The 17,458-nt window shown below is 40.0% G+C and overlaps 1 protein-coding gene across 2 annotated transcripts in view; it reads right to left on the reverse strand.

Moving 5' to 3' along the window:
• The window catches only part of UBR2 (ubiquitin protein ligase E3 component n-recognin 2), a 106,349-nt gene that overhangs the window by 70,932 nt on the left and 17,959 nt on the right, over positions 1 to 17,458 (reverse strand). The window contains exons 6-11 of one of the 2 annotated variants that reach the window (XM_050951723.1): positions 16,506 to 16,644; positions 15,189 to 15,251; positions 11,589 to 11,709; positions 5,068 to 5,175; positions 1,331 to 1,419; positions 221 to 319 (exon numbers count right to left, since the gene is read on the reverse strand). In XM_050951723.1, coding sequence (XP_050807680.1) covers positions 221 to 319; positions 1,331 to 1,419; positions 5,068 to 5,175; positions 11,589 to 11,709; positions 15,189 to 15,251; positions 16,506 to 16,644 — 619 coding nt within the window. Of the gene's footprint in view, positions 1 to 220; positions 320 to 391; positions 491 to 1,330; positions 1,420 to 5,067; positions 5,176 to 11,588; positions 11,710 to 15,188; positions 15,252 to 16,505; positions 16,645 to 17,458 lie in introns of both variants that reach the window. The other variant, XM_050951724.1, reaches the window with a different exon arrangement.

Raw genomic sequence — 17,458 nt, forward strand, 5'->3', positions numbered from 1 at the left:
TCTGATATAGATTCAAAATTTAGCAGCATAGGTCCAACTCCACTTAGTCAACTGTACCTATATTTATAAACTACTAAGTAGTTTTCATAAAGCCAGCAGCACACTGATTTGCACAGTAGTACCACAAACGTTCAGAGAAATCTAGCAGTCTACAAACTTCAGATCTTAGTGCAGCTCCTAACAAAAAAAGGAGTTTCTTTTTTTAGTCTTTCGTACTTACAAGTGAAGGCACTGTGAATATCTGTACCGAGAGGTCAGCAATTGAGAACTCCCTGTCGTGGTCATCTTTCACATAATCACTCTGCAATCGCTCATAGTTCTATTAAGAAGGAGGCAAAAAAAGGCAAGGAGTGCCAACTATCAGTTTTTTAAAAAGGCAAGCACTACTCACCAGAGTAGGTACAGTGAAGAGTTGGACAGATAGAGCAGTCACCGACACTGCCCGCTCGTGATCATCCTCCATAAAATCTCTCTGCAACTGCCGGTAATTCTAAACAACAAGGGGGAAATTCACCTCTAATCCACACTGACCTGATGTTTGCTTTAAATTCAATGTCTGCACTGGGGGTATTCAAACTATGATAGACAGTGGTACTGAGCCATCATTAAGAGGAAACCTTGCAGAGTGGGATGACAATTTACCAGCCCATGTGTAACCCAAACACCTTCTGGGTGTGGTATTCTGTCCCATCTAGTGGCACTGAGACCACAGAGAGAAAGATATTATGAGTCTGCTCTACTGCCTTTGCTAACAGTCTGTCAGCGTTACACATGCATAAAATCTACTCACCCATTCTAATTATCACTATGAAGACTAATAATATTTTACTTACTAATTAAAAATAAGTTATTTGTTTGAGGCAAGAGTGAGCAGAATCTCTGAAAACTGATTAAAAGCATCTCAAAAATTAGTTATTGCAAGAAATAATATTAAGTGTAGTTGACTTTCAGAGGTCACTTATGGGTAGCACTACCAACAATGGTTAATGACTGGTTCTCAAGTAATGGGACCCTAGATGGTTGGTCTGGAAGGATACAACATCAGAGGTGATGCATTCTGTGTTAGAGATGATCTAACAACTGCATTAGATTGGGAACCCAAAAGACCTATTTTCTTGACAGGTGGTAAGGTACTAAGTTTCTGAACACAGAAGGAAATCAATAGAAGTTCTCATTTAAAGAGCTTCACCTATCAAACAAAAAACAAAAAACAAACAATCCCAACCAATATTACCTAACTGGGTATCATTGGTTTTGTATGTTCTACTTGAAACTGTTTTCTAGGCTATATTTTGAAGCATTTTCCATTCATCGTAAGAAAGTTACTTACTCTTGCGAACCGGATAGCAAAAAGTTTCTTGTACTTCAAATCCATAAGTAGACTGCTCATGAATAACTGATGGTACACGCTTCTAGCTCCTGTTAAGAAAAGTTACATATTATTTTGCCATTATTGACTGTCAGATTATTATAGAAGCAACTGTAATGGTAGCCTCGTAAAGAAAGAAGAAACTCTGCCCTCCAATCCAGAGGGAAGAGTGCTTTGATAACATTTGGCAGTTGGTAGAAAATGGAGAGGGAAAAGCTTCAGGTCCCTCCCAAAAGTACTTTTCCTGTAGGGTTATTTCTTCTCCCCTACATTTTTCAGCACCATTAAGGACAGAGTCAACTGTTGCAAGGAAATACAAAAAACAGTAACTCAGGATTTGTCAGGTAATAGTTCTGAACTAGCTCCTTCTTAGGTTTTAAAATATATGTTTTTGTTATATTTACTATTTCTCCACATATATTCTGCCACTAATTAACTTAATAGTTTTTAAAAACAAAATCTTTATAGATCAGTTTTAAACCAAATACTAATAATTAAACACTTTAAACTGTTTAATGTGAAATTATAATAGATATTTGTTCCCCCTGAAAATTGGCAAATAGTTCCAAAAGTTACAACAGAAATCTGAACTTTCATTCTGCCGCCTGTTTACATGTGAGATTCTGCAATGACAAAAAAAAAAAAAACACTCTGGTAAAGAGAAGGGGTGGTCAATTATCAGTGCCTCATAAGCTTCAAGAATACTGAAGTTTGCAGCCAAAAACAGAAAATTCTGAAGACAAGGAAAATACTCGAACACACAAAATACAACTATTAGAAAAATCAGGAAAAGTACAGGTAGGGTCATTCTTTCCATGCTACATGCAACCCTAACTCTTCCCATTTGCCTACTGGAACCATTAGAATGGTTCCTTATGAGTTTCCTTGACATTTGGAGGTCAGCAGAAGGATGAAAGAAAGCAGTATGGGAGAAACTTTCAAGTGTACTTAAACCCCTGCTCTAATGAGTCCCTCACACAGAGTCTGCATCACATTACCTTCATTTAGTTGAAGGGCTTGTCTACACTGCTCTGCAGTTTGGACCATAACGGTGTGAACAGTGCACAAAGCACTTCACTGTAACTCCCTCATATGAGTGCTGCAGACATAATCTAAAAGGTTCCTAGTTCACATTAACATATAATAATCATCAGCCTAATTCCTCTGTGAGGTGGGTCAGTGTCATTATCTCCATTTTGCAGGTGGGGAAACTGAGACAAGGAAGGGTAAAGCCACTTGACCAAGGACCAGGGGCAGCTCTAGACACCAGCTAAACAAGGTGCATAGGACAGCAAAATATATGGGGCAGCATAATGCTGGGGCCCCAGCTCATACCTGAAGCAGCATTCCGGGCTGGATCCTGACCACCCAGGGGGGCGGTAACCAGTCTGTTGTTCTGCCGCAGGGTGCAGCAGAGCAGGGAGCCAGCTAAGTGGGGAACATGTCCCCAACGCTCTCCCATGGGCAGCGGCCACCCCCCATCCCTCAGGCGAGAGCTAGTAGCGCGGCCCTGCCCTGGCTGCAGAGGACAGGCCGTTTCTCCTCGGCTTGTCCCTGCCGCTGCAAGCCAAGGAGCGGCCCGTCCTCTGCAGCCGGAGCAGGGTCACACTACTGGCTCCCCCCCGGGAGAGTGGGGGGTGGCTGCTGACTGCAAGAGAGCGGCGGGAGCCGGTAGTGCAGCCCTTCCCCGGCTGCAGAGGACGGGCCACTTCTCCTCAGCTTGTCCCCGACGCTCTCTCACAGTCAGCTGCCACTCCCCAGGTGGGAGCCAGTAACGCGGCCCTGCTCCGGCTGCAGAGAACGGGAGGAACATGGCACCTGGGCAGGCTGCTCCTCCTCAGCTTGTCCCTACCTCTGACTTCTCCTCCTCCTCTCTGCATCGCCTCCTGCCAGGGGAGGGGAGCACAGCGGCAGCCCAGGCTGAGCTGAGCTCATGCCAGGGCCAAGGCGAAGATCAAGGACGAGTGGGGCTGGGATCCAGCAGCAGCCCCAACCCCTGGCCCTGGGAGCGGTGGTGATGGGAGATGACTCCACCTTGGGCCAGATCGGCAGCAAGGTAAGAGTTGGGCCAGGTAGGAGGGTTTTGTTAAAATTAAATGTTAAAATTATACTAGTAGGAAATTGTTTTATTTCACTAACTACAAATTCTCTGTTTTCATTTTTTTTTTTTAATTTTAAACAGTCAAAACAAAACTTCAAAGTGCAAATGTGTAAAAGCCAAAAAAAAAAAAAAGCCCGGAGGGGAGGAGGGCAGCCAAAAAATTTTTGTGCTTGAGGCAGCAAAAAACCTAGAGCCAGCCCTGCCAAGGACACTCAAGAAGTCAATGGCAGAACTGGAATTAGAACCCAGAAGTCCTGGCTAGGAACCATTTAATTTGCACCTGCAGAGTCCACATGGGAGAGAGTTACAGTGCAGCACGTTAGTGCACACTGCTGTTCATAGCCACACAGTCTGGGCTAAGGGGCAGCGACACACAGCCTTAGGGTAGGTCTACACTACAATTAGACACCTGCAGCTGACCCATGCCAGCTAGCTCTGGCTCAGGCTAAGAGGCTATTTAATTGTGGTGTAGATATTTGGCAAAGGGCTACAGCCTGAGCATTTGGACCCTCTCACCTCACAGTGTTCTAGAGCTTGGGCTCCTCCCAAGCACCAATGTCTACCTTGCAATTAGACAGCCCCTTACCCTGAGTCAGCTGCCACAGGCCAGCTGTAGGTTTTTAATTAAAGTGTAAATATACACTAAATGCCTAGGGAGATGTCTGCCAATTCCTTCTACTACTCCTCAGACCAAAGTTGAGCACAGAGCACAGTGAGGGTACCTGGAAACATCAATACCACATAGATCTGGAGTTGCGGAGGCATCAAGAAAGCGGCATGTGTTTGGGATTGGTAATGTTCTGTTATATTCCCATTCAATGCCACGGGGCAAACTATGTATTTCCTGGTTTTCTAATGTTTGTTGCAAATGTCATTTTAAAAACAGGTCATTTTGGAGGGATGGAGAGGGGCTGTATCTCAGGATACCCTAGACCAAAGGACTCAAAATTTGCATCAGTTTCTACCACACTCCATGAACTGACAACAATTTTCAGGCCAATCATATTAAACCTGTGGATTTTAAAGCACTTTGGAATAGCAGCACAGGAGACTTACAGGTGTGTGAACTGCTTCAGTCATTTCCATAGGGTGTTCTCGCCTCAATGGGTTTGAATACAGCCTGAAACAACAGCTCTGCATCTGTCTGTCTTTATACAGAACCAGCAAATTTTAAACATTAGATCATTTTGGAGGAATGTGCCTCTGTATCAGAACCGCAAAGGACTGCATATTTGTGCTACTGTCTCTACTCTGGGCCTTCAACTGAGCAGATACCTGACTGAATCTCCTGTAAAGAGACTGAAACCCGTAAATTTTACAACCCTAGTAGTCTGTTCTAAACAGAAAGCTCTACTTCACCTTGAATATAGTGCTGAAAGGGTCATCCTGTAATTTCACAATTCAGCACAATCTAAATTTGGGATGAGGTGAAACACAGTATATCTGTAAACAGGCAATTGCATCTATAATGGATGGCAATAAAAACTGCCTAAAACATGAATAGATACAACAAAATAAAGTGGTCACCAGAGTGCTTTCTATTGCCACATACGAAGTTATTTTCTTTAAAAAGAAAAAAAAGTGGGGGACAACTCACCTTTCCACAGTTTAGAATCAGACAGCATTAGTTTATCAACAAGAGAAGAATTTTCACCATCTGGTCCCTCCTGTAAACCAACCTGACACAATATTCGACGAAGGCCATCTTAACAAAAACAAACCAGGGAATAAATATACAAAACTTATTTAACATTAAAAAGTTACTTTTTAACATGTATGTAGCATAATGGAAGTTTACATAAGTGTGTGTGTGTGTGTGTGTGTGTGTGTGTGTGTGTGTGTGTGTTTTTTAATCTCACCAAGCAAAAATAATCGAGGCCTGAAATATAGCATCCACTGTCTTTTGCTTTTGAACTATCCTCTCATAATAAGAAACTAAATAAGAGCTTATTCTGGGGGAAGGGGAGAGCCAGGGCAGCCGCATATCTACTATAAACTGCTCATGGCCACACTCAAAGTGAATAAGGCAGAGGATTAAAGGCCTGTTGGAGCAGTGGACATAAAAACACTGGTTCCTACTTCCCAGGTGTTTTAGTCAGTGGCTTTCTAATCTACAGGAACCAACTGACCATATCCTCTTTGTTCACCTAGTCCAGCCATGATTCTATTTCTCCACTCCTGTACAAGGAGGTTAGTGTGCTTTCAGCAGGATGAGCAGAAGACTCCAATGTCTGGCCTCCCGTGCAGCAAAACTATTGCATTTCTGCCTACAGATGGCTTTACCGGAAATTAGGAGAGGCAATTATTTTTCCCTTTAATAAAACATCCAGTTACATTGAAAGATTACCAAACTAAGGATAGGATTTTTCAATGTGCATAAATTCCGCTTTTAAAAAAAATCCCACCCTAAATTTATATACTTCTGCCCCTAGATACCAAGATAATAAATCTGTATCTGAGCAGATACCTGACTGAATCTCCTGATTCCTTATCCCAAGCTTAATGAGCATACATTTTTCCTCTCCTGAGGAAGTTAACTAGTAAAAGCAAATTGTTTCAAGAACTGTTTGCATATAAACTGTTATTTTGACAAGTTTGAGCCAAAATATTTGAACTCAGGTGTCTAAAATTAGGTTCCTTAAGCCATTTAGACAGATAAATGATTCATTTTCAGAAGCTCTGAGCACTCTCAAATCCCAGTGAAATCAAGGGCTCAGCACCTTTGAAAAAAAATCAGTCCATCTTAATTTAGCTGCATAAATGTAGTTCTAGGAGACTAATTTTAAACACCTGGGTCTGAAAATGGTTGTGTTTTATCATGAAAGAGACCATTTGAAGTGATAAAAAGGAAGATGCAAAGGAAACTAGGTTCTTTATCAGTTCAATGGATGAAGAACATTACAAAAATGGCTACCTACACCATTTTAAACAAACTTTTTCACTTTGTGTTTTTTATACAATGCCCCACACCCAGCAGCTGATGAATAAATACATGTTAGAAATAGCTCATGAAGACTACATGCTTCCAATGTTTCAGAACCTGGAGATGGACAAACCTATTAAGTCATCTAGTTTATCTTTGTGACAATACAGGACCATGCACTATAAATTTACCAATAGCTTCCACTTATTTTGTTGAGAGTTTATTCACAAGTTAACATATCTCACTATTGGAGAACTTAATGAATATAAAGAAACACTCTTAATTTAATGCCATTAATTTTATGGCCTTCTCCTTTTATAATACTATATACATCCAAATTCTGGAATCTGCACCAATCCCATGCAACCAGGCTTGGCCCACAAGTGGGGGTTTTGAGTAGAAAGCTTTAGAAGTATATCGCCAAATGCCATTTTATTATAATTGGCTGAATTATAAAACAGAAAGTTTCTCTATGTATGTGAATGCACAGGATATAAACAAAAACCCGTTCTCCAAAAGATGTTTTCTAATAATGGATTTTCATAGGGAAAAAAATCTAATAATCAGTGTACAGACAATTTTAGCAATGAGAACCAGCAAATTTTCCTTTTACTTTACTGATGGGAAAGGGGAATTTTGAGGATTAAAACCTGGAAATTCAATTAATCTCTTATGGGAAAAAAGCTGCAATGGATATTTGCCAACAAAAGAATCCCATGATTTATTTCCAAAAAGATTAGCCCCTAATCCTCCTCTTCTGTGGGTCTTTGGGAAGGATAGTAATTATGACACAATGTATGCTGTTGCTTACAACCTACTCAAAAAGAAACAGTTTAATACTGTTTCCAAACAAAAGAAACAAACTCTATCATCCTAAAATAAGAAGTTCCAAGGTTGAAGTTTACACTTCCGTTTGTGAATTGATCACATTGATAGCAATAATCACTACACATGTACTTTCCCAAAGCAGAATTCTAAGACCTAGTCCTATTGGATCACTGAGCATGGAGAGAGCCCTGCAAATCTGCAGATATCCACTTTATATCCGCGGACCATTTTTGCAGCTTGCTGATCTGATGTGGATATAAATTTTGTATCTATGCAGAGCTCTAAGCATGGAACTCAGTGGATGTGCAGAACCCTGTTAATTTAATAAGAGCTGTGCACAGGTCAGCAGCGCTAATGGATACAAATAGAGTTTATTTTTTCCTGTCCTTACAGAAATTTTTTTCAAATGTTACATTTTTTTATATCTAGGGCAAACAGTTTGGGTTTGGATTTTAAAAAGGAGACTGTACTTTTTGTCCAAACCTGGTGAACAGTTATAAAAGCCAAAACTCTTCTCTATTATCTTATTCCTAGAGGGAATTCATCAGAAACAAATCTCAAAAATTCCTGCATTTAAAAAGCAACAACTGTCTCCTCCAAAAAACACAAACTAAAAGTTTCCTAGATATTTCTTCTTTAAGCAACATATGAAATGTACTTCAAAGTAAAAAAAAAGTCTATGTAATTGGGGGAAAAAAGACAAGGGTGGCAGAAAGATACAAAAACTCTGCAATAAGAAATCCATTCACAACAAATTATTATTAAATCACAAACATGCTTTCTGCAACTATATCAAAAATAGTTTTTTAGAAAGGACAGGGATTAAATAGTGGTATATTTTTAATAGAATTATTTTATTGCCCAAGCCACGTTTAGCAGTTGAGGATGGAATCAAAAGGATAACATGGTCACCAAGAGACAAGGTTAGAGATTATCAGAGTGGTGGGCTCAAAGGAACATTTCAGAAATATGAAACCTACTTAGATACTAGAATCTTTAGGGCAATTTCCCCATTTGCTATTCAATATGTTGTTTCAGTTGTGCTTCTATAACCACATATATTTTGTAAAAAGGACTTTCCGGTCCTACATAAGGTTAATATGGGTCTCAGGAGACTGCTGCACAACATGATTTGCTTCAAATTCCTTTTTAAAATTTTACAGCAGGTTGACCAACATCCAACTAAAAGGAATAAAGCTGACAGATTACACTTTTCCCTTTCTATGTCCTCTTGAAGGAGTCCGATTATGACAGGTTGTTCAGCACAATGATTATGGGAGGGGAGTGACCTTTTCATTTCATGTGTAGCTATAACAATCCCCCCACTGTGGATGCACATTAAACTCCTAGCATTCCGTTTGTTCGTTCTTATATTGGGAAAGATGAGGAATAAGAACTCCACCACACTGTCCAATAAAAGGTGACTAGACAGTTTATTTTCAAAAGGAAAAGAAGAACTATATGTTTGCTAGTTTATTGTTGGTTTATTCAGGAGTTTGCATCCCATTCTGTAAATACCAGAATAAGCTTTCAGCTTCATGCACTGACAATGGCTTGACATTCATTTCACAAAATATGAAGGCCCAGATCATTACTCCTAGATGGGTGGACAGAGTAGACCTTCATATGTGGCTCTCCTTCTGCCAATGCAAGATTGGGGCTCAATCACCTCTGCAGCACATTTCTCCCCTCCTTCCTTCAGACCCTGTGAAAGGTGCTCAACGGATCTGAGGCTTGCCCAAATTGGTGGGCAGAACCTGGATGGGCCGGGAGCAGGAAGGCAAAGGCCAAAGATGACCATTTTTAAATTTTTAACTCCCATTTCATAAGATGACACCTCAGAGAGTACAATAGTGCATTTCCGAGGTGCTTAAATCATTCAGCAAAGTAACTACAAAAGAGAACTATGTCCTATTTCCTACCAATATATAGAGTTCAGAAATTATGATGCAAGCATATTATTCTCACTGGCAATTATACAATTTTTTTTCCTTCTGAATCATAAAAAGGTTTAATTTAGTCACTTATGGGCACAAAACTGTAAGTACAATGTGGCATCTGCAATTATTTGACCCTCACTTTCACTCAGATGTTTACGTCATTTATATGCAGGTGCAATCTGGTACTTGGACTTCTAAGTGGCTAGCACAATTAACTGTGCCACAAAACTGAGCCCACAAAAAAGGAGATACAGATAATGCCAGGTTGAAAGTTTTGCCTGAAAATCAGAGTAAACATTCCTCGAAACTGTATATCCCATTTGCCTCTCCATTAGTTCATACTCACAATAAACCCAGATATATAGTACGTGCAGTATATTACCAAACACATGCACTACCACTACCCAGTCAGAAAATTTTGTTTTATGAATTTTATATATTAAATTATATGAAAATGAACTACATGTCCAATCATTCAAACTAATGCACAATTAGATATGGTAATGTATACATGATACCAAGCTGGAAGGGGTTGAAAGTGCTTTGGAAGATAGGATTAAAATTCAAAATGATCTGGACAAACTGGAGAAATGGGCTGAAGTTAATAGGATGAAATTCAGTAAGGACAAATGCAAAGTATTCCACTTAGGAAGGAAAAAATCAGTTGCACATACAAAATGGGAAATGACTGTGAAGGAGAACTGCAGAAAGGGATCTGGGGGTTATAGTGGACCACAAGCTAAATATGAGTCATCAGTGTAATACTGTTGCAAAAAAAAGCAAACACCATTCTGGGATGTATTCGCAGGAGTGTTCTTAGCAAGAGACGAGAAATAATTCTTCTGTTCTACTCCACGCTGATTAGGCCTCCGCTGGAGTATTGCGTCCAGTTCTGGACGCCATATTTCAGGAAAGATGTGGACAAATTGGAGAGAGCTCAGAGAAGAGCAACAAAAATAATTAAAGGTCTAAGAAAACATGACCTATGAGGGAAGATTGAAAAAACTGGGTTTGTTTAGTCTAGAAAAGAGAAGACAGAGGGGACATGATAACAGTTTTCAAGTACATAAAAGGCTGTTACAAGGAGGAGGGAGAAAAATTTTTCTTCTTAACCATCGAGGATAGGACAAGAAGCAATGGGCTTAAATTGCAGCAAGGGAGATTTAGGTTGAACAACAGAAAAACATACCTGTCAGGGTGGTTAAGCCCTGGAATAAACTGCCTAGGAAGGATGTAGACTCTTCATCATAGGAGGTTTTTAAGAGCAGGTTAGACAAACACCTGCCAAGGATGGTCTAGATAAGACTTAGTCCTGCCATGAGCGCCAGGGACTAGACTAGATGACCTCTCGAGGTCCCTTCCAGTCCTATGATTCTATGATGTTGCAGGTGATGGCATAAACACTAAGCTAATAACTCTAGAGAATTTTTGGACATACACAGCACAAAACAATAGTTTTAAGTGAGGTTATATCTGTACTTCGATAACCATGCCAAAGCCCCTCCCTCTTAATACACTTCTGTTCCTTTACAGTTGGCTAAGACATAGGTTACATCTACATGGCCCCACAGTTCAGACTATGGGGATGTGAACTGCAGCACATGCTAGGAAGCTGCACTGTAACTTCCCAGGGTTGCCATTGCAGGCATGAAATTAAAGGTACCAAGTTCACAATAACAGAGTCCTCTTTAAACAGGACAATGGTGCCATGTAAATCACACAGATGGAACCAAATCAAAAGTTAGGCTCCTAGTTCATTAATAAGCTATATTTCCCTACTTCCATTTCCCTGGCCACAACCATAAGAATGCTGTTGTATGAGAGGGAAGAGAGCCCTTCATCTAGAATTCACAAGATACTCCCCATGAAATGAGACTGCATACATTGATTCCCTCCTTCTACAGAGGGAATCTCCTTCTGAACATCCGTTCAGTGCTTCATTGGCTCACTTCCTCCCTCACACTCCTTGGATTTGAGAACATTAAGTACACTTCTGCTGTTCTAGTTACACTGTGACAGATATGAAACAATCAGGTCTCATTAAATAAAAAAAGGAGCATTATTCACATCTCTTCAAGGTGCCCATGTTTTAATTTATTTCATTCATTTAAAAGTGATGAAGTGCTGAGGGCTACGCTGTTAGCACACACCACTCAACAGCAATTCTCAGACTGTTTCTGCTCAGTTCCACCAATTTTAATATGGTGAATACATAAAGCACTTTCATATGGGAGGCAGGATTTGGGGAGCACGAATCCATGGGTGGACAATAGGATGAAGTGTGTCAAAAGTTATTAATGGGGTAGTCTAACATGTTCTGTATTTGAGGTAAGCTGTTTTAATATAGAAAATTATTATTATTGTTAACATTAAGTTAGCCTCTAAATTATCCTCTAGTGTATAGCAGAAGTGTTTGAATTTGCCTACCTGAATAACCAATAACGTTGCCAAGCCAAGTCAGGAGCTTCAAACCAAAGCTCTGATGGGCAACAATAGATGAATGCATAACCTGAACCTTCAGTGGCTTTGTCTGGCGACTGGTATTTCTCTTGAGAAAAATAAAGAGGAGGAGGAAACTTAGTTAAAAGTGAATATCAGGAAAAACAAATTTTGTTGTAGAGAAACACACAGCATTCTATACACTAAATTAAAACATTTGATCACAGAAATTAAAATGGAGACCTATTATTAATAGGCAACCTATCATAGTTCTTCCACATCCAGCACAGGATTATTTCCAATAATACATCAACCAGGAAAACTGTCAATTTTATTCTTAAATTTTTTAGCTGAAAAAAAATCCAGTATAATTCCAGTTTTCTGAATTCCCTTGATATTCATAGTGTGTTCTCCCTTCCGCCACCCAAGTTAGGCCTATATTAGTTAATAGCAATTCCAATTAGCAGAACCCCAGTTAACCAGACATTTTGAATATCCCCCAGGCCATTCAGATAAATAGGAGTGCACTTTATAATTTTCTGATTGAGCACTGAAACAGTATAACAGTTTGTTATAAAAATTTTCAATAAAAAATAAGATGTTTTAAAGGGTCTTTTGGCCAGGTCAAAACCAGCACCCAACATGCTTAGCTGCCCCTTCTCACCACCTTTCCTCTCCTCCTTGGCACACATCTAATACCTGCCTCTTACTGATAAGCACCCTCTTGAAAAACCTCAGGCAGAAAGTAACAAAGCGAGCTCCCTTCAGAGCAAATGCATAAGAGTGACACAGCAGCTGATTACCAAGAAAATAGTGAAACTAAATCATCCACAAAGTAAATGCACTGAAATTAAAGAAATATATTTCCTCTTTGATCTCTTACTGTGCTACTAATCTTTGGGATTACTTGTAATAACAATAGGTAAAGATAACGGATATGAAAATGCAATTTTCAAGTTGATGGTGTCCCTTCAACTAAATACAATGCCAAATTTTGAGAAGTAATTATATATGTTTCTGGAACCTAAACAAGCATGCAGCATGCAAGCCTGTTCACATTGATATGAAATTATATTTTTTTCCAAAATACTTCAATACTTGAAAGATAGTCACTTCAGTTAGTAGAACTGAATGAAAACCAAAATCGTCTAATACTATACATACAATAAACTGTCTCACACAGATAATTCACTTGAAAAGTTCTGATGGTAAACACATTTCCCTATGAATAAATTCGCTCGTTTTCCTTACATTATTCAACTTTTATCTTTATAGCTTAAGTACATTTTCACTTTTACAATTTTAGTTTTAACAGTTAACTATTTCAGTGACTTATGCTTTCACTGATAAAGTTAATTTTTACCATAGTAACATGCACAACAAATTCAGTTCCTTGACTTCATTGGTGTTAACTGATAAAATGTAAGATTCTAGGATAGCTTAAGCACTTTATATGTTACTTTTACTTGTATGATCTGATGTGTAGTCTCAAAACTACTGTGACATATACCATGTATTTAATGAGAATTCCCCACAACTTCACTGGAAAGCGCTGCTTTAAAAAGTGATGTGAATACACCTCTACCCTGACATAATGCGGTTCTGTTATAGATGAGACCATGTTATATCAAACTTGCTTTGCCCCCCCGTTCCTTGTCCCCAACATCCCTCTCCAGAGACCCTCATCCCTAATCACACCCAGGATCCCACCCCCTACCCAACCCCCCTGTCCCCTGACTGCTCCAACCCCTATTCATCCCTCCCCACCTCGATAGGCACTCACCTGCGGAGGCAGGAAGCGGAGCAGCCCGGCCTCAGTCTGCTCCACCCTGCCAGCTCCCAGCCACAGCACTCCACTTACTGCCATCGGTTGGGGAAAGGATGCCCCGCCGCACTCACCTGCAGCGGGAAGCGGAGCGACGTGGCCCCAGCCTGCTCCACTGTCCTTGCCGTGGCCCCAGCAGTGTCGCTGAGGGGCAGCTGGTGAAAGGTCCTGCACTCACCTGTGGCAGGAAGCGGAGCGCCATGACTAGGAGCTGGCAGAGTGGAGCTGGCTGGGGCTGGGCTGCTCTGCTTCCTGCCACCCGTAAGTGCGGGGAGGTTGGGGAAAGGACGCCCTTTGCACTCACCAGTGGCGGGAAGCAGAGCGACATGGGCCCAGCCTGCTGCACTCTGCCACCTCCTGACTGCAGCGCTCCGCTTCCTGCTGCAGGTGAGTGCAGGGAGGTTGGGGAAAGGATGCCCCTGTACTCACCTGTGGCGGGAAGCGGAGCGCTGCAGCTGGGAGCTGGTGGAGCGGAGCGGGCTGGGGCCAGGCTGCTCCACTTCCAACTCTGCTGGTGAGTGCGGGAGAAATCCCTTCCCCCGAGTGACACGGCTAGGGCCACTAATCCCCCGGGACACTCTGGGACTGTAGGGCCCCCAAAAGTGCCCTCCCACAGCTCCTGCCCCTCAGACCCTGCGGGGGGGAGCCTCTGACCGCCCTCGAGACCCTCTGCAGCTTATCAAACCCCTCAGCCCAGGCCTGACCCTACATCCTTAAAACGCTGCTCGAGGGAGCGTGTCAAAGCTTTACCGTGTTGTATGCGAACCCATGTTCTATCGGGTCATGTTATACCGGGGTAGAGGTGTATTTCCACAGTAAGAACTCTGCTCCAATCTGGAAGCATGAAAATTTTCCCAGTTCCTTAAATCAACTACAAAAAGACATTTGTGTAACGCACTTAGAGATTGGAACTATTTTTCTCTTTTCTTTAGAAAGCAATATTTGTTAACATTACTCCAAAATAGAATTTGCAAACTTGTATTCAGTTTAATCTAAAATTTAAAAATTTCTAGATGTTAAATAAGGCACAGGCTACAATGTATACACTAAGAGAATCACTGATGCCTCATGGGTAAATATTATGCATTTTCCGATTCTAAAGTTTGAAAAAGAACAAGCATAAATGTATAAGACATAATCCGCTATTATTCATGACACTTGCATTAAAAAACCCCGGGGTTCTTTGCTGCTTATGAATATATTCTTCTGAGGCTTATTCCCAACCTGAAGTCATCCCTTCTGACAACAGCTAGTTGAATGTGATCACAGAGTATTGGTATTTCAAGCAAGGAATAATTAAGAGTAGACGAACTAAGTAACAAAAATTCTTCTTTCATGCAAGTGTACCTAAAACCAAGAAACTGAAGAAAAAAAAGCCATTAAGAAAAGGAGAAGTTTGTAAATATGAGAATTCCCATGAGACATTTTCCGCTCTTCAACAGTGAAATAAGAACATTATTCCACATGCTGATTAAGTATTGAGAATTACAGAGGTGGAAATATGATTTGTCAAAACTACCCTAGACCTACCCTAGACCTTGTTTCTGGAAGTGTACTGGTATGAGGATTAGGCCACAGAAAGAGGCGAGAAAGTATAGACAGGCATTGTATTGACATCTTCAACCTCCACCAAAGAGTTATTAGTTAAAATTAATATTTTGCACATAAAATATCAAAATAGTACATGATATTTCAAAACTGTGCTGTACTAAGCATTTTATAGGACTTTGAGAAGAATGGATTAAGTATGTAAGATCACTCACCACTATTACTGATTTTGCTTGATCACAATATTGGAAGTCTCCATATCGGACTGATCTACGTCCCTTTAAATTTATAAAAACAAGATGATAATAAGCAGCTTGTTGAAACACGAGAATAAGCTTAAACTCTATGTCCTAATGTAAATGAGAACAGTAAATCACAGGCAATAAGTCACCATCTATGTTAATCACATTTACAGTTGCTTTCTAGAGAAAGCTTAATATGATTCTAAGAATCTGACAGTGACCTTCTTATTCAAAAATTTAACAACACTAATTCCTATTAATGTATGTCAAGCATATTTTATAGTATTAGTATGAAAGTGCTTCTTTTCCAGCTAATTTAAAGAGAGGGCATTTTGTATCATAAAATATATTTTAATACCTTTAAAAAGATATATTGTAAAGCTTGTTAGGCCTATAGGTTCACCAGACTAGTATGATAGCAGTGCTGGCTTTACCTGAATATTTTGGGGACCTTATAAACAGTGATTCTTTCTTTAGTGTTAAATATGCCTATTAAAAATGTGCACAGTTGATTTATTCATGTTGTATTATGAACAAAGTGGCTCACAAGTTCTTTTATAGTACATATGAACTGGTTTGCTTTCAAAACATCAATTCATTTGTCAATCTCTTACCATGCAGCAAGGTTCAGTTGTTTTTTAAAAAATATATATATATCCTTGAAGTATAGATGTACAATATAGGAAAAGTCTGGCACTTCTTAGGCCTAATCAGGGGAGTGTCCCTTTTAAGTTATATGATGCCTAACCAATGATATTACAAAACTATTATCTGGCACAGGGAGAATAACTGAAAAAAAGTCACATTTAACTTTAGATGTTCTGAGACCCCAAACTGACTCTCTCACTTCCCATCAGCAAAGAACAGCCTGAAAGGAGGACTTAGAGGAAGTGCCTGCCCTGAAGGAGATGGCCAATGACTTGATATAGAAATGAGAATATACCTTTCCTAAGAGGCACAAATGTATCCTGGAAGAAAAGAATTCCATCCTCAAACACATACAATCAGCTGTGGGATGTGCAGGGCAAGAACGGTGGTCTTGAGCTGATCAGTGGGCCCCTTACGGTAAAGTCAACTAGGTGCTAAATTCCCTGCTCTCTCCAGCTGCTGTGAAACTGCCAGCTCTTCTCTATTCCCTCCTGAAAGCCTTATATCTGCCAACAGGCGAGAGAAGAGATAGAATACTGGGAAGACTGACAACCACTTTAAAGGAAAAAAACACTAAATTTAGTCATATATATTCACCCTGACCTTACTTTTAATTAAAGTTCCAGCAAGGAAGTTACTTACATCTCTGTCTACTGTTGTTGCAAAACCAATGGCTTCTTTCTGTGTACAGTTGACAGCTTTCTGGAGAGTGTATATAACTTGTTCATACGTGTGGACTTCATCATTAAAAAGCATGCAGTAGTAAGTGTCACTCTTCTCGCTATAAAATAAAGACCACATTTATATAATTAAGTGATTAGCGTCTAATCTATTTTTAATTTTAATAATTTCCAACAATCTGAATATCTAAGCTTGGGTTAACCCTGGCACTAATGAGGTACATCAACAAGGCTTTATCCTGAAGATGCTGAGTGCCTTTAACTCCCACTGGCTTCAGTGGGAGTTAAAGGCATTCTGCATCTTATAGAAGTGTTCAGCACCTTGAAGGATTAAGTGCCTACTGAGTAAAGATGCAGAGTATTAAGTTAATCTGACAATTCTTGACTTTACTTCTGTGCACTTTTTTTATTCTGGGTTAGCAGTTTTCTAGTAAGGAAAAATTATCTAACATACCTGTTACACAATATTCTCCCATAGCTTTGGCACTATTTTCCTACCCCTTTCTTTTCTAGGTCTCCATAATGGTCTCTCTCCACCAAGCAACTAGAATCCAGACGTCTTTTTCAAATCTATGTTTACCACGTCACAACATAAGATACCAAACCCATAAAGCCATTAGACCAGTTCTCCATACTTTTGTCGAAAAATTTAAATCCGTGTTAAATATAATTCTAAAACTTCTACCATTTACAGTATTTTCCCATGCAAAACAGAACTAAAAGAAACTACTGTAGTATAATCAAATGTTAAATAAAGAGGTTTCATTCCTAGTGCTATTTATTTCAATGTAGAGTGATAATTCCCAAGTTGTAATTCATGGACCAACAAAAGGGGTTTGAATAGAACTGGTTGGTCAAGTGGCACCCCTCAACACACCTCCACTCCCCCACTTGTTTTAAGATGCTACATAGAAT

This window comes from Gopherus flavomarginatus, chromosome 4, assembly GCF_025201925.1.
Source record: "Gopherus flavomarginatus isolate rGopFla2 chromosome 4, rGopFla2.mat.asm, whole genome shotgun sequence".
NCBI classification, from domain to species: domain Eukaryota; kingdom Metazoa; phylum Chordata; order Testudines; family Testudinidae; genus Gopherus; species Gopherus flavomarginatus.